The sequence below is a fragment of the Hordeum vulgare genome, chromosome 3H (genome assembly GCF_904849725.1).
Source record: "Hordeum vulgare subsp. vulgare chromosome 3H, MorexV3_pseudomolecules_assembly, whole genome shotgun sequence".
Classification (NCBI taxonomy): domain Eukaryota; kingdom Viridiplantae; phylum Streptophyta; class Magnoliopsida; order Poales; family Poaceae; genus Hordeum; species Hordeum vulgare.
In genome coordinates this window covers 23434450-23452369 of record NC_058520.1, presented here as the reverse complement: position 1 = coordinate 23452369, position 17920 = coordinate 23434450, and the positions used below count along the sequence as shown (strand labels likewise).

General features: G+C 45.8%; 1 protein-coding gene across 1 annotated transcript; it reads right to left on the bottom strand.

The window, feature by feature from the left end:
* Positions 1 to 374: 374 nt before the first annotated feature.
* Positions 375 to 1576, bottom strand: LOC123439358 (1,4-dihydroxy-2-naphthoyl-CoA thioesterase 1-like). Its single transcript, XM_045116083.1, has 2 exons — positions 918 to 1576; positions 375 to 797 (listed from the first exon to the last, which is right to left on the bottom strand). Exons 1-2 carry the CDS (start codon positions 1242 to 1244, stop codon positions 609 to 611), a joined length of 516 nt encoding a protein of 171 aa, XP_044972018.1. The 5' UTR covers positions 1245 to 1576; the 3' UTR covers positions 375 to 608.
* Positions 1577 to 17920: the final 16344 nt, after the last annotated feature.

The following is a 17920-nucleotide window of genomic DNA, read 5'->3' as shown; positions in this document are numbered from 1 at the left end:
GGGAAATGTGAAATGGACAGATGACCTAAACCCATAGAAGAATATTGGGTGGTTGTTTGATTGCTACCTTGAGAGAACAGAATAACACGTTGTGGCGGAGAGAGTATGCATTAAGGTAATAAAGGCGCGTGGATGGAGCGAGTATATAGATAGTACTCCCTTCATTCTTAAATATATATATATTTTTAAAATTTTATTACAGTCTACATATAAAGCAAAATGAATGAATTTATATTTTAAAATACATTTATGTACATGCGCATATAGTTATAGTAAAAAATTTAAAAAAACTTATATTTAAAAATGAAAGAAGTATATGGTAGTACCGTAGTATAAATAACTGATATGATAATGACAAGAAGAAGAAAAAGCACTTCATCCGTAAAGAAATATAAAAGCGTTTCGATCACATCACTAAAGTACAGAGGGAGAACCTGATAGGATAATGTCCAAAAGGAAAGATAGGATAATGTCAAAAGAAAAGGAGTAACTGATAGGGTTTGTCTGTTCTTAAATTATTATTAATCGCTTGATAGGCGACCAAACAAGAAATGAGAATTATGTACTAGTAAATGTACACATCGAGATGATAACGATACTTCGAGTAGCTACAGTTTGCTGGTGGGGGTGGTTGTTGATGCAGCTGCGGCGGCGTACTTCTTGAGGGCGTCGCCGGCGTGGTGCAGGTTGTCCGGCACGGGCAGGTTGCAGAGCAGCGTGACCCTGGACTCGGCGATCTGCGGGCCCTTCTTCCCCTCCTCCGACGGGTCCATCTTCCACAGCTTCACCTCCCACACCTATCCAAACCCAATCGGTTCTGGTCAATCCCTCAAAATCCAGTTCCACGTCCGGTCCGAGGTGGAGCAAGGTTGATGGCGAGGCGATTAACAGGAAGGCGACGGACGAGGGGCGCAGACCTGGGTGGAGCGTCCGAGGTGGACGGGGACGGCGCGCGCGAGGACGACGTCGCCGAGGGCGGCGCTGCGGAAGTGGTTGATGGCGAGGTGCACGCCGGCGACGCGGCTGTACCCGGACGCCATGTGCGCGCCCATGCTGGCCAGGCCCTCCGACACCAGCGCCGACACGCCGCCGTGCAGCACCTTGAACGGCTGGCAGCAGCGCCCCGTGACCGGGAGCCGGCCGGAGAGCAGCGATGGCGACACCTCCTGCATCTCGAAGCCCACCGCGTGCAGCACCGCGTCCAGCTCCGCCGTGTCGATGCCACCCGGCTTCGCCGCCGCCATGCCTCCCTCGCTTACTCGATTCCCCTCCCCTTTCTTGTTCACAGAGAAAAACTAGGCGGACAGCGAGCCTCTAGAGGCAGAGCCAGCCGCGCAATAATTAGTGATAACTACTGGTAGTAGTAGGAGTAGTAGGGGTTCTGAAGCAGTGGTTGGATCATTCAAAGTCTTCAAAGGGCTAATCATCGGCCCCGTTTTCTCTCTCTCTCTCTCTCTTGTAGTTGGTCGATCACCTCCAACAACCATGCCCACTACAGTACTACCCTACTACTACCATAGCACTACTGGTGAAGCTGCTGCACGAATTTCACTGCCGTGATGGGCGCCTACGTGGGCACCATATGCCAAGTGGTGATCCTAATCATGATCACCATACGGTTCTTTACATCGCAGTGAAATTGGTGGCTGCTGAGTAGCATGGGGAGGACACGTTCTGAAATCAGCACAAGGCACACGGTCCACCCACCAGTCAGCCTGCAGCGTGAGTGCTGGTGGAATGCTGGGTAGGTTAGGAGAAGATGCCCTCGTTTCCTCGAAACTTTCACGTGTATTTCCTTGGACATGGATGTAAGATCGCGCCGCCACCCAGGGCGACGTTAGGGGGACCAATTCTTCCACACCGCCGGTCCTCCCACGAGGCAGATCCCTGCCGTCGCTGCAGTCGGCACTGGCCACGGTGATGGCGGCGCCCGACGCCAGAATGGTTAGGGCAGAAGGGTTGCGCCGGATCCCCCATGAGGCGGCTGGGGTGCCTCGTGCGACAGTCGCAGCGGCGTCCTGGCTGTGCGGCGGCAGCCGGCGAATTCATGGCTGGCGAGGTGCTTTGGTGCAGGGGCGGACACAGACAACATTCTGACTCGGGGCACATCATTTGACTGGGGTACACTTTGTATAAGTTTATTGACTTTGAAGTCTTTTCTTTTAAAATATGCACATATGTAAGGGGAATTCAAATTTTTGAGTGGGGGGCTGTACTTGGGTCCGTCCCTGCTTTAGTGGAATCCTGCAATATGCGATGGACGGCGGCGGTGGCCGTGGATGTGGCGTCCTGGCCAGATCCATCGTGCTTCGGCTTTTGCCGAACTACGACGCGTGATAGGAAAAAGGCCAAGGAGAGAGCTGCTGAGGAGGTCGTTGATGATAATAAGGGACCAAAGACTCTAAAGGGACCTTCAACAACCATTGTGACTCGAACACTTGGAGGCACTCATCCATCGAGATTCATACCTTGGAGCGGACGAGGCGACTCGGGCGGCTCCTGAAACCCTAGCCGCCGGCCGTTCCCCAGCCCGTCCCTTCCCTTGCCGTCGTCGGACGAAGGCCTCCATGCACTCCTGCCTGGCTCCCGGCTGTTGACAGCAGATTCGTTAGTGGCCTTCCCCAACCTCCCGACCTGCTTCCTCCGCCACATCAGGAGCACCGGACCCCATCTCCGCCCCCCTCCCGCTTCGCCGCTGCTGCAGGGGACGCAGGCGAAGCCGCGCGCGCCCCGGGGATGGCGGCGGCGGGGCTCTAGCGGTGGCGCCCCGCGTCGGCGGTTGCGGGATCCCGTGTGATCTCGCCAATCGGCGGCGGCGGATGGCGGATCCAGGACTCCATGGCCTGGATCTGGCGGGGCACTCAGCCCTGGTGGTAGGGAGCGGCAGCCGGGCGAGGCTGCGCTGGTCGGCTGGGCACGAGCAGCGTCCAGGGCGCGCGGTGCAGTGGCCTTGGCTGGGGGTCGTGATGGTGCGTGGCGGCCATGCTCAGCGGTTGGTGGCGGTGGATATCCAGCGCAGCTCCGGGAGAAATCCTTGCTCCGGTCTTCATTGGAGCCGCGACGGCGACGCCCGCGGGTGCCGCTATCTTTCTTGGAAGCGTCGCTGTGGAGGTGTGATGTTCCCCTTCGTCGACCGCTACTCGCACCGCCACCTGCGCCCCCAGGTACTGATCTGTGGGCCTCTCTCCTGCAGATTCTTAGCGGTGCTGGCGTGGTTGCTGGGGCCCTACCTGCGGGTGAAGCCGGTGGAGGAGATTCGGATTGGGGGAAACCCCTTGGTTGGCCCAGGCCGGCCGCGCCGCCGACGACGCTCAAGGGCGTCGTTATTCTTTTTGGAGACGTCGGTATACATCTGCTCCTCTGCTCCCCTTCCTTGCCTCTCGGGTGAAAACCCTAACTCTGGTGGGCGACGGCGGCGTCCGCGTCCTTGATGTCGTGACCTTCCTGAAGGCGTCGCCTTGAGGGCTGAGTGGTGGTGGGCACTGTATGGGTCCTGAACGGTTGCTGGTGGTGGGCACTGATTCGGGGGAAACCCTAGGATCTGGTCTTCCAGATCGGACGATGGCGGTAATGCGGTGCCGTTTCTCTCTTGGGAGTATCGTTTGTGGAGCAGCGCTGGCAGACTGAGGCAGGAGGAGCGGCTTCGTCTTGCACAGAATTTCGGTGGAGCTGTCAAGTCATGCCTGGTCGACAGGTGCTACGCACGACAGATCTCCCAGAGTCTTCGCATCTGGACGGATGAGCGCAGGGCGGTGGCGCCGTTGGGCGCCGTGGTGGCGTCGACGGATGATTGGACTGGCAAAGATGATGCAGATCTCTTTCCTAAAGATGGGTCAGTGGTTCGAGGATGATGGCGGCTGGTAAAACGTGTGCGTCAGGTGTGCGTTTTAGGTATGCTGCACCGACTGTTGTTCCCGATACGTTATGTGGATGGATTGGAAACAACACCGGTCTTAGATATGTGGAGTGAGAGCACTCCACATTATCGAGTTTGTAGGTGTGAGTGGTGGCTTTGGGTGGATTGATGTATACTCTTGTTAGACCTTTGTGGAATAATTAATAAGATGGTTGCATGCATCGATTGATGCAGAGGCCGGGGGTTTAACCTCCTTTTCTAAAAAAAACGACGCGTGATAGGTCCAAGGCGTGACGGCCGGAGGTCCCAAATCGGCTTTCCGACGACATCGTGCGTCTACATGGCGAGGGTGAGCTTGGATCCAGTGAACAACGAGATCGTGATGGCGCCAATTCCGGTGAAAATCGCACCGACTTTGGTCAGAGCGAATGATGTCATTCCCTATCGAGGCATCATCGTTGCAAGTTGCATCAACATGATCGAGATGTTCCGTGGGAAACCGCAGATCTGGGTCTACCGGATCGGACGATGACGGCGCCTTCATCGTCGTTCTCCCTCCCCAGGGCATCGTTTTGGAGCAGGAGCTGGCTGGTGGGGACAAGAGGAGAAGCGGTGTTACATCTACTGCAAGGCCGACGATGGATCCCGACGGCATTGCGCTGCGGAGTTTCAGCAATGGGCGTGTGTAGATGGATACATGCAGAATGGTGAAGTTGTCTGGCGTCATGGTGGCGTTGATGACGAGCCTGACAAGGTGGGTGCGATTTTCACTGGTATGCCACTGTTAGTCATTTGTTTCTTAACCACGGAGCACAAGGGAAATCAAAATATTATTTTTGGCATTGTTGGTTGCTAGTAAAGCTGATATCTGCATCTCAAAGAAAACAATTGGATTCCAAAATTAAGCATCGGCAAGAGAAGAAAGAGAATATCCTTGGTTTGAGAACTGAAACTGTAGTATTCGGTGAACTCATACAGTAGAAGTGCATTCTCTATATTTAATATAGGACAAAACAAAAATACACAGATGCAAACTGAAGAAACAACCATGTTTCTCCATAACAAAATAAATGAATGTAAACAGACACTGTGTTGACAGAGCCAACATGACTACCAAAACAGCCAATGTTCAGCTTAACTTCTATCTTGCCAACATGAAACATAGTTTCTTAGAGAAATGAGAGTACAAAGAAATGAAAAGAAACAATTAAGCATGATAATTTGAACGACATTGTATTTTAATCCCGAGTAATGTATGATTGCTATTTATGCACACATGACACTGAAAGTTGGTCCAGAACATGAGTACAACAACCTCATTATTCGACCTATTCTTTCTCATAGTGTTGTGAACACACACTCGTTGTAACAGTTCCATATTCATTTCACACATGATAATGGTGTGGCATATATGACATGTTAGGGAACAATATATCAAAGAAAGTACTGCAAAACCGTTGACAGAAGAGATAGACACCTGTGATCACTTCCACAGAATAATGTTGTCTATTTCAACTCACCGCTATTCTGGTGGTCACTATCGAGTGAACTACTCCCTCCGTCGAGGTGTGTTGGGCACCTAAGAGAATTCTGAAATTCGAAAAGTATAAGTCGCTTATGTCATTATAGGTGCATTAATCTTCGTAATTAACCCTTTCTTAAAAAACTTTGGACCAACGCATGCAATCCTCCTCCTCTTAAAATTAATCCCAATTAATTACTCTAGCATGAGGATTAGTTGCATGTTATAAATTTAAATTTATGGGTTAGCCAAACCGTGCCAGCTATTATTGTTTGATTTATTGCAGTGTTTTGTAAAGAGAGACTTGGGTGGTGATTGGCTTCCTTTATAGTTTGAATTATTTACCTAGCCCAATCTCCTTGCGCCTAGATTGCAGTGCTCCTCCTTATGTGCCTAACACACGTGGAGGGAGGAAGTAACGAAAGTATAATTAGGGCACCAACCGAAGTATGAGTAGGAAGACATGTATAAGTTTTTCTCATTTTCAGTTTATGAGAGAAGATATTCCAGAGATAATTTGTCTGAAGGATTCTTAGTGCTTAGTAGTATTAAAATTATTATTTTTTTCTAATATGCACTTTAACAGGAAGTAATCAAAGGCCAATGATAAAAAAAATAGCAAGTTGTCTTGCACTGATTTTGTTTTTTGTGTCTGTAAGCTCCTCTCCTCCATGGCTGGGAACATATGTATTTTTTGTTTAGTATTTGTATATTTTAAACTTGAAAAACAATTAACCAATCTTGGTGTTAAAATGCAAGCGCAGTGAAACAATAAGCAAATGTAAAGGTCATACAGATACTGTCTGACGTTCTTCACACACATCAGAACTAAGAAGGAAATACAATATGCAAGAAAAGGTCGTAGAAATAGAACATACTCCAATCACTAATTGTCCTTGTTAAGGAAGTTACACCAAAGACAGATCCACTGATAACAAAAACTAAAAGCTGCAAATGAGTATCTACCATGTATTTACAGTACTCGCCAAAAGAATAGGCTTTACCATCAATGAATCTAGACTACAGCTTGCCATTATGATACAGTAACTCTATACATGCAACACAGAATTGCAAGTAAAATCAAGAAGAAACATATTGCCAGAGGAAAGTATTTGTAATGAAATTTGACATGAACCTCATGAAGAAGTAGCAAGTAGCAACACGATGAATATTGATTGTATATCTTTCTTAGTCTATTACTTGCAATGCAAGGAAAAATGGCCTTGAAATAAAACAGAAACAACATATACAGTAGTGCATGGGCAGACGTAAATAGTTTTAAAACATACAATTAATTTATAACTTTTTTGATACATAGGCATACTTGAACTTCAATCGTGGGCAAAATGTATGGGAAAATATATCCTACCATGCACTACATCCTATAGTTGTTCAATAGAGGACAATCTATCTGCTCCTGATTTAGGTGAAAAACTACCATGTATATATAGAACTGCAGCCATTAAGAATTGAAGAGAAGCAAAGAAATCACAATCAATGCACCTACATTTTGAATGATGTAAGTGTTATCTTAGAAATATATGGAATGTGTGTTGAACTCTGATACGTCTCAAACGTATCTATAATTTTTTATGGTTTTACGTTGTTATCTTGTCTTCTTTGTATGTTTTATGTACCTTTTTATATCCTTTTGGGGACTAACTTATTGATTCAGTGCCAAGTGTCAGTTCCTGTTTTTCCGTGTTTTTGACTCTTTTCAGATCTGATTTTGGAACGGAGTCCAAATGGAATAAAATCCCCGAAATGATTTTTTCCCGAACGAAAGAAGACCAGGGAGCCTTTGGGACAAGTCAGGTGGACCCCAGGGAGCCCACAAGCTTGCACCACGCCACCAGGGGGAGGCGGCGGTGGGCAAGCTTGTGGCCTCCCTGGCAGCCTCCTGACCTAGGTTTTGCGCCTATATATTCCCAAATATTCCGCAAAAAATCAGGGAGCCTCGAAAATACTTTTCCGCCGCCGCAAGCTTCCGTTTCCGCGAGATCTCATCTGGAGACCCTTCCCGGCGCCCTGCCGGAGGGGACTTTGGAGGTGGAGGGCTTCTTCATCATCATCATCGCCCCTCCAATGACTCGTGAGTAGTTCACTTCAGACCTACGGGTCCGTAGTTAGTAGCTAGATGGCTTCTTCTCTCTCTTGTATCTTCAATACAAAGTTCTCCATGATCTTCATGGAGATCTATCCGATGTAATCTTCTTTGGCGGTGTGTTTGTCGAGATCCGATGAATTGTGGACTTGTGATCCGATTATCTATGATATTTATTTGAGTCTTTTCTGATTTCTTATATGCATGATTTGATATCCTTGTAAGTCTCTCCGAGTCTTGGGTTTTGTTTGGCCAACTAGATCTATGATTCTTGCAATGGGAGAAGTGCTCGGTTTTGGGTTCTGCCTTGTGGTGACCTTTCCCAGTGACAGTAGGGGCAGCAAGGCACACATCAAGCAGTTGCCATCAAGGGTAAAAAGATGGGGTTTTTATCATTGGTTTGAGATTATCCCTCTACATCATGTCATCTTGCTTAAGGCGTTACTCTGTTCTTATGGACTTAATACACTAGATGCATGCTGGATAGCGGTCGACGTGTGGAGTAATAGTAGTAGATGCAGACAGTATCGGTCTACTTGTTTCGGACGTGATGCCTATAGAAATAATCATTGCATAGATATCGTCACGACTTTGCACAGTTCTATCAATTGCTCGACAGTAATTTGTTCACCCACCGTCTACTTGCTTTCATGAGAGAAGCCACTAGTAAACACTACGGCCCCCGGGTCTATTCACATCCATCGTTTACACCTCCGCTTTTACTTTGCTTTGTTACTTTGTTGCTTCCAGTTCTCACTTGGCAAACAATCTATAAGGGATTGACAACCCCTTCATAGCGTTGGGTGCAAGCTTTTGTGTTTGTGCAGGATCTTGAGATACTCTTCCGCCGGATTGATACCTTGGTTCTCAAACTGAGGGGAAATACTTACCACCGCTACGCTACATCACCCTTTCCGCTTCGAGGGAACACCAACGCAAGGCTCCAAGGCTACGGAGGAAATCATTTGCATACTTGCCTAGGAAGTCCCTTAAGGCGTAGCCACAGCTGAAGGATTCCTGGCGCCGTTGCCGAGGAGTATCAAGCAACACTCCTATTTCTGGCGCCGTTGGAAGGTCTTTTGTTGTAGTAGCAGAAGAATTTCTGACGCCGTTGCCGGGGAGGAGAAATCAAGATCTATCCAAGTAGGTCTCACAAACTCTTCTCTTGCATTTACTTTTGTTGCCAGTTGCCTCTCGTTTTCCTCTCCCACACTTCACATTTGCCGTTTTCATTCGCCTTTCGCCTTCGCCCTTTTCTCTCGCTTACTTTCTGTTCGCTTGTGTGCCATGTGTCCTCAATATGCTTGCATCTTCGCTTGCTGAAAATCTAGTGATATGGATCCTCATCCACTTGCTAGTCTCTTTAAGAGACCCATTCGTGTGGAACAAATTGCTATTGAGTTGAGGGCAATTGACTATTTCTTTGGAGTTTTGCGTAAGATGCGTGAATCTGAAAATTGTGAGGAAGAAATTCATGAAGTGATTCACGAGGGCTCCTTGGATGAAAAGCACGATTGCAATGATTTCACTATAAATCCTATTAGTGACAATCATGCTAAAAATATGCAAAACCCTAAGCTTGGGGATGCTAGTTTTGCTATGTCCTCTACTTGTTGCAATAATCATGATTGGGGTGATGATCTTTCTTATGATCTTGAAAATTTGTTCAAACCTCATGATGAATATGATATTTGCAACAATACTGAAAGTGGGATTGGAGAAGTCATGACTTTATTTGATGATAATCCCACTATTTTTGAAGAGCGTCAACTTTGCATGCATGTGGATCATGAAAAGAATATCCTATAGGATAGCTATATTGTTGAATTTGAATATGATCCCACTTGTAATTGCTATGGGAGAGGAAAATATTTTGGTAGAAACTTTCATGTTACCAAATTACCTCTCGTTATGTTGAGATTGCTATTGTCTCTTTCTTCTTCCTTGCATATGGCAACTATTAGTTGTCTTGACAATTTGTTTTCCTACAAAATGCCTATGCATAGGAAGTATGTTAGACTTAGATGTGATTTTCACATGCTTTAGGATGCTCTCATTGTGCTTCAATTCTTGTCTTTTGTGTGAGCATCATTGAATGCCTAGCTAAGGGCGTTAAACAAAAGCGCTTGTTGGGAGGCAACCCAACGAATTTATCATTTTTCTTTTTGTTTTGTGTTTTCCACACTTTCATAATTCTGTTATGATTGTGTTTTTTGTGTTTCTTTTTGCGTTTGTGCCAAGCAAAACCGTTATGATTAGTCTTGAGGATGATCATTTGGTCATGCTGGGAAAGACAGAAATTTTCTGCTCACGAAAAGAATTTTCATTTTTTTCTGTAAGAGCTTTTGAGTTGATTATTTTTGCTTCTGATTGCTACGCAAATTCTTCAGACTGTCATAATGTTTCAGAACTTTTGAAGTACCAGAGGTATATGAAACATACAGATTGCTACAGACTGGTCTGCTGTTAACAGATTCTGTTTTGTTGTGTTGGTTGCTTATTTTGATGAAACTATGGATAGTATTGGGGGTATTAGCCATGGAAGATTGAAAGTACAGTAACCCAACATCAGCACAAGTAGAATTTAAGTTTTCTACAGTACCTAAGGAAGTGGTGGTTTGCCTTCTTGTACTAATGTTATCACGAGTTTCCGTTTAAGTTTCGTGTTGTGAAGTTTTTAAGTTTTGGGTGAAGTTCTTATGGACAAAAAGATAAAGAGTGGCAAGAGCTGAAGCTTGGGGATGCCCAAGGCACCCCAAGAGATTCAAGGATGCCGTAAAAGCCTAAGCTTGGGGATGCCCCGGGAAGGCATCCCCTCTCTCGTCTTTAATCCATCGGTAACGTTACTTGGGGCTATATTTTTATTCACCACATGTTATGTGTTTTAGCTTGGAGCGTCTTGTATCGTAGGAGTCTTTTATTTTTGTTGTGTCACAATCATCCTTGCTGCACACCTAGAGAGAGAGACATGCACACACCGTGATTTTGTCGAGCTTCACTTATATCTTTTTGTAGACAATTCAGCTCACATGTGCTTCACTTATATCTTTTGAGCTAGATACTTTTGCTCTGTGTGCTTCACTTGTATCTTTTAGAGCGCAGCGGTGCGTGGCTTGGTAGTTGATCTATGCTTTGAAAGTAGTCTCAAAAGGGGTAGTTATCCAAAGGGATACAAAAACTTCCTCCTTCATGTGCATTGAATAGTCAGAGAAGTTTGATTCATCTGAGTTAGTTTTGAGTTGTGGTTATGGTAATATTGAAATCATGCTATTAAGGTGTTGTGGATCTAGAAATACTTGTGTTGAAGTTAGTGATTCCCGTAGCATGCACGTATGGTGAACCGCTATGTGATGAAATCTGAGCATGATTAATATATTGATTGTCATCCTTTGCGTGGCAGTCGGGATCGCGCGATGGTTTATACCTACCAACCCTTCCCCTAGGAGTATGCGTTGAATGCTTTGTTTCGATTACTAATAAAACTTTTGCAACAAGTATATGAGTTCTTCATGACTAATGTTGAGTCCATGGTTTAGATGCACTTTCACCTTCACCATCACTATCTTCTTAGTGCCGTGCAACTTTCGCCGGTGCACAAAACCCACCATTAGCCTCCCTCAAAACAGCCACCATACCTACCTACTATGGCTTTTTTAAAGTCATTCTGAGATATATTGCCATGCAACTACCACCATGATATGTGCCACCACGTCTACATTGCCATTGCATGATCGTAAGATAGCTAGCATGATGTTTCCATTGGTGTCTATGCCATGCTAGATCATTGCCACGGTACACTCCCAAAGGCATTCCATATAGAGTCATAATTGCTCTAAGTTTTGAGTTAAAAGTGTGATGATCATCATTATTGGAGCATTGTCCCATGTGAGGAAATAAAAGAGGCCAAAGAAGCCCATAAAAAAAGAGGCCAAAGAAGCTCGTAAAAAAAGAGGCCAAAGAGCCCACCAAAATAATAAAAAAATGAGAGAAAAAGAGAGAAGGTACAATGCTACCATTTTTTCCACACTTGTGCATATTGAGCACCATGATCTTCATGATTGAGAGTCTCTCGTTTTGTCACCACCATATAGCTAGTGGGAAATTCTCATTATATAACTTGGCTTGTATATTCCAATGATAGGCTTCCTCAAAATTGCCTTAGGTCTTCGTGAGCAAGCAAGTTGGATGCACACCCACTAGTTTTCTTTAAGAGCTTTCACATACTTATAGCTCTAGTTCATCATTTGTATGGCAATCCCTACTCATTCACATTGATATCTATTGATGAGTATCTCCACAGCTCATTGATATGCCTAGTTAATGTGACTATCTTCTCCTTTTTGTCTTGCAAACTCCACCACATTCCACACCATCTATAGTGCTATAACAATGGCTCACGCTCATGTATTGCGTGAGAGTTGAAAATGTTTGAGAAAGTAAAGGTGTGAAACAATTACTTGGCCAATACCGGGGTTGTGCATGATTTAAATTCGTTGTGCAATGATGATAGAGCATAGCCAGACTATATGCTTTTGTAGGGATAACTTTCTTTTGGCCTTGTTATTTTGAAAGTTCATGATTACTTTGCTAGTTTGCTTGAATTATTATTGTTTCCACGTCAATAGCAAACTATTGTTTTGAATCTAATGGATCTGAACATTCACGTCACATAAGAGGAACTACAAAGGACACCTATGCTAGGTAGCATGAAAGCATCAAAAATTCATTCTTATCACTTCCCTACTCGAGGACGAGCAGGAGTTAAGCTTGGGGATGCTTGTTACGTCTCAAACGTATCTATAATTTTTTATGGTTTCACGCTGTTATCTTGTCTTATTTGTATGTTTTATGTACCTTTTTATATCTTTTTGGGGACTAACTTATTGATTCAGTGCCAAGTGCCAGTTCCTGTTTTTCCGTGTTTTTGACTCTTTTCAGATCTGATTTTGGAATGGAGTCCAAACGGAATAAAATCCCTGAAATATTTTTTTCCCGAACGAAAGAAGACCAGGGAGCCTTTGGGCCAAGCCAGGTGGGCCCCAGGGAGCCCACAAGCTTTCACCACGCCACCAAGGGGAGGCGGCGGTGGACAAGCTTGTGGCTTCCCTGGCCGCCTCCTGACCTAGGTTTTGCGTCTATATATTCCCAAATATTCCACAAAAAATCAGGGGAGCCTCGAAAATACTTTTCCACCGCTGCAAGCTTCCGTTTCCGTGAGATCTCATCTGGAGACCCTTCCCGGCGCCCTGCCGGAGGGGACTTTGGAGGTGGAGGGCTTCTTTATCATCATCATCGCCCCTCCAATGACTCGTGAGTAGTTCACTTCAGACCTACGGGTCCGTAGTTAGTAGCTAGATGGCTTCTTCTCTCTCTTGTATCTTCAATACAAAGTTCTCCATGATCTTCATGGATATCTATCCGATGTAATCTTCTTTGGCGGTGTGTTTGTCGAGATCCGATGAATTGTGGACTTGTGATCAGATTATCTATATATATATATTTGAGTCTTTGCTGATTTCTTATATGCATGATTTGATATCCTTCTAAGTCTCTTCGAGTCTTGGGTTTTGTTTGGCCAACTAGATCTATGATTCTTGCAATGGGAGAAGTGCTTGGTTTTGGGTTCTGCTATGTGGTGACCTTTCCCAGTGACAGTAGGGGCAGCAAGGCACACATCAAGCAGTTGCCATTAAGGGTAAAAAGATGGGGGTTTTATCATTGGTTTGAGATTATCCCTCTACATCATGTCTTCTTGCTTAAGGCGTTACTCTGTTCTTATGGACTTAATACACTAGATGCATGCTGGATAACGGTCGACGTGTGGAGTAATAGTAGTAGATGCAGACAGTATCGGTCTACTTATTTCGGGCGTGATGCCTGTAGAAATAATCATTGCATAGATATCGTCACGACTCTGCACAGTTCTATCAATTGCTCGACAGTAATTTGTTCACCCACCGTCTACTTGCTTTCATGAGAGAAGCCACTAGTAAACACTACGGCCCCGGGGTCTATTAACATCCATCGTTTACACCTCCGCTTTTACTTTGCTTTGTTACTTTGTTGCTTCCAGTTCTCACTTGGCAAACAATCTATAAGGGATTGACAACCCCTTCATAGCGTTGGGTGCAAGCTTTTGTGTTTGTGCAGGATCTTGAGATACTCTTCCGTCGGATTGATACCTTGGTTCTCAAACTGAGGGAAATACTTACCACCGCTACGCTACATCACCCTTTTTGCTTCGAGGGAACACCAATGCAAGGCTCCAAGGCCACGGGGGAAATCCTTTGCATACTTGCCTAGGAAGTCCCTTAAGGCGTAGCCGCAGCTGACGGATTCCTGGCGCCGTTGCTGAGGAGTATCAAGCAACACTCCTATTTCTGGCGCCGTTGGAAGGTCTTTTGTTGCAGTAGCAAACTCAAAGCATCGAGAGTGGCAAGTTTTCATATTAGTTTATCAACACAAGAAATGGTACTGTCAAAGTTAAATGTTGCAATTCAGATATTTTTCAGATAACTTATAGGCATCACAATGTATATGTTGGTACATTCCTTGCATACCCCTTTTCCTTCATTTTCAACAAACTGATATGGAAAACCTTAGCCATGGAATTGGTCTCACAAACATGGAAGTGCATCTCAAATACTCCCTCCATCACAGTATATTGAGCGTATCTCCAAAACGATAATTTTTCACAATTAGAAGGAAATAAGACCCATGATATTAATTAGCCTATTAATTGGGGCGTTTTGGAAACCGTCTCCACCAATGCATGCGAGGAAGTAGCTCGTTTAGTGGACGGAGGATTACTAATGCGTCAGTTTTGTGATTAATTAGACGCTTCTACAGCTCGTTGGCTCGATTTTTCCTATCAATAGAAAAACATCTAGGTCCCAGAGCCATGTGAGATACGCCCAATATACTGTGATGAAGGGTGTATGAAGTGTAGATAGGAGCAATAATTGGTGGTCGAAATAGGGCATGGTGTTAATTACCTTAATTATTTCTAGAAATCCGAACAATGCAGCAGCAATAATGAACATTGTCATGTTCACAGCCTAACAACCTTAGGGAGCTCTGCATTAGTTGTCCCTCCCTTGCGGTACTTTGTTCTTCAGGTCATTTCTAACCCAAAATGGCACCCGAGGCATGCTTGTAATAAAATTGAAGGAAACGTACAATTTAATTAGACGTAATTCATTTATTTATTTGATCAAAACAAGATAAAATCAAATTGATTAGTAAGGTTGAGAATCAATGTGGTTGTCAGAATATATTTTCACTTATTTGGAATAGACCTTAGTGGAGGCAGATGTTAGTGTATGTGCATGAGTCCATTCAAGCTGCTTTCAACGTTATTCCCGTAACTTCTTACATATAACAGAATGATAAAAGCAAATCACACAAAACACACTTTTATGTATGATTGACTACTTCCAATTAAATCAGGAAAGTGTAGATAGATAAAAAAACAGAAGCTATATTTGGTGTCCCCTTTCTTGCTTCTTCATGAGAACCTGAACAAAGCAAAAATAACATACATGGGCAATGGAGTGTTAATTAACTTCGTGTTAAAAAGCCTAATGTGAAATCAAGCTACTCAAGGACTAAGAGCAACTCTAGCACACCCCGCAAAACGGCCGGTCCGCAAAAAATCCGACGACTATACGGATTTGGATTCATTTTCCTGCCAGAGCAGACACTGCAAACGCGGCCCGACCTGGAAATGTTTTGCGGTGGCCCGTAAACGCGACCCCTCGACCGGTATAACTACGGGTTCGACCGTTGGATGCGGGTCAAAACCCTATCCCTCCGCCGCGCGAAAAGCCCCCCCCCCCCCCCCACCTCACCGTCGGCGCCTCCAATCCGCCGCTGCGAGCCTCCATTACGTCGCGGAGCCACTCCAATCCACCGCCGCGCATGGCCAGCTCCGGTAGAGGTAGGAACGACGACCCCGAGAGGGCTCGTCGCGTCAGATCCGACGCCGCCCGTAAGCGCGCCACCCGCCGGTACACGCGCTGGGGCCTAATGCCGCCGCCGTCGCTCCTCCGTCGCGAGACAGAGGAGTACGACCGCGCGCACGGCCGCCTCTTTACCGGCAGCAACTCAATGGAGGCATCGAGCTCCCGCTCGTCCTACTCCGTGCCACCGGTGAAGAGGGAGCTCAAAGAGCTCCCCTCGATGAAGATGGAGCCGGAGGCCGAGGCCGTGCCGGAGCGACGTGATGAGGCCGTCGTCGGACCGGAGGACTTCCTCCCTCCGATGGAGGCGGATAGCCTCCTGCCCGTGCTGCCGGCGCGGAGTGCACGAGAGGCGGAAGAGGACCAGCAGCGTCGCCGGAGGGAGGAGGAGATCCACATCGTGCTCTACGAGCAGGGTGTCGCGTCGGCCATCGCCTTCGGCCACAAGGTGGAGGAGTGGCGCCGCGAAGCTACTGCGCAGAAGCGCATCTACGTTGAGCTCTCCTCCGACGAGGACGAGGACTGAACGTAGGCTATCTACTACTGCACGAGCTCGACTCCGGTGAGCTCCATTTTGCGTAGTGCGGTAGTATAGGTAGTAGCTCTGGTGAGCTCCGGTGAGCTCTAGTAGGTGATGCCCCCTGTAGTGTTGTATGATCAGCAATGTAGTGTTGTATGATCATGACTGTGGTTCTGAACATGCCCGTGAATGTTTATTTTCAAATTATGCAGTTTCATTATGCGGGTTCTGTTCTGGAGCGCAACTTTTCGCCCCGCAAAACCCCACTTCGTCGAACTGCAAAACGCGTTTGCAGATCATGATTATGCAGGGTCTGCTAGAATTGCTCTAAGTGATTTAACAAACATGTCAATTCGTATTAAACGAAACTGGATCATAGAAAGATGGTTGCCAATTAATATAGAGGTAGAAGGAGCATTGATTCAGGAAATTCCTAAAAACGATGAAGAGGCCCGCTCACCGTGTAAAACAGTTGTATGTGCGAGCACATGGTCGTACCTTTCTACACCAAGGACGGCCGTGGCCGCCGCTCACCGAGGAACGCCGCAGACGACCGTAGGAATGAGAGAGATGGGCCGCGGGCATGGAGAGCCGACACCAAGATATCGTGTTGTGCTCGAACGAAGGACGGTGCTCGAACGGAGGACGGCCCAGCTAAGTGCTACCCCATGGAAAGTGCCCCACACACTAGATGTTCTCCGTCTCGACGCACGGCAGCGTGCTGCCACCTTCTAGAATGGAAAGATAGCGAGGTGGGTGGCGGTGGAAGCGCGGCCGGGGGGATGCATCGGCGACGGACGGCGACGAACCGCGGCGAAAAACAATGGGGGTGGTGTTGTATGGTGGTAGGGATGGATTTATGGAGACGAACAACCAGCTCCCCTTCTGGTTCTCTCGTTATCTCTTTTAGAAGGGATAAAGAAGGAGCAAATATCAGAGGTGAGTACTGAGCCCAGCTGGAGATATTTATGTAGTCTTAAGCGGTAAATTTCACAGGATGGTAAAAAAAGTCAAATAAAGGAGAAAAAGAAAGCGCTTGCCCCTTTAGTATAGTAACTTATATATATATCCCTAATATTCCCTCCGTTTTTAAATATAAGACCTTTTAGAGATTCCACTATAAACTACATACGGATGTATATAGACATATTTTAGAGTATAAATTTACTCATTTTACTCCGTATGTAGTCTATAATGAAATGTCTAAAACGTCTTATATTTAGGAACGGAGGGAGTATATACTTAGTCGCCATGCAACCACCTCACTCCTTCAGGATGGACTTGATCTTCTGAAGCTTCTCCTTTCGACCATGCCCACCTTTAAGCAATTCATCAATCACACTCTCAAGGTTATTATTCTCTTCTTGAAGAACATCCCTATCCTCCTTGACCTCCTTCATGGACTTCCTACTGTTCGTGATGATATCTTCCTGAGAAGTCAGGATGCACCTATGCTCCTTTGCCAGCCTCATCTTCTCATCTTCAACTCCATCTTGCACTGCTCCTCTAACTCTGCAAGCTTTGTCTTGACATCTTCAGCATGTTGGGTTGCATTCTCATGTTTCATATGCTCCACCTTTCCATCTTGCCAATCAAAAAGTTTCCCAACTTCCTCAACCATGTTACTGAATTGCTTGGCCAGGAATTCATTCTCCTTCTCCAATCTGGCTATTCTTCTGTCATAAACATGTCTATCCATCACCGTGCCACAGTTTTGATCATGAAACATCTCCCGTAGTTTTGTGAGGCACCTCTGAAGTATGTCAGGCCAGGGACTATTAACCCAGTGAATCACTCGAGGGTCAACACCTCCATGCAAATTCAGTTGACAACAGTAATTGTAATTCAGTTTAAACTAGCACATTCAGTTAACAGTACACGGTTCAGTTAACAGGGGTGATTTAGTGAACAATACAAAGTTCAATTAACATGGGTGATTCAGTTAACAATACAAGGT

Bases quoted from the DNA above. Each gene is read 5' to 3' on its own strand.
- LOC123439358 (XM_045116083.1), bottom strand. From the start codon at position 1,244: ATGGCGGCGGCGAAGCCGGGTGGCATCGACACGGCGGAGCTGGACGCG. The intron at 798-917 runs GTCTGCGCCCCT...GGGTTTGGATAG, and splicing joins ACCTCGGACGCTCCACCCAG to GTGTGGGAGGTGAAGCTGTG.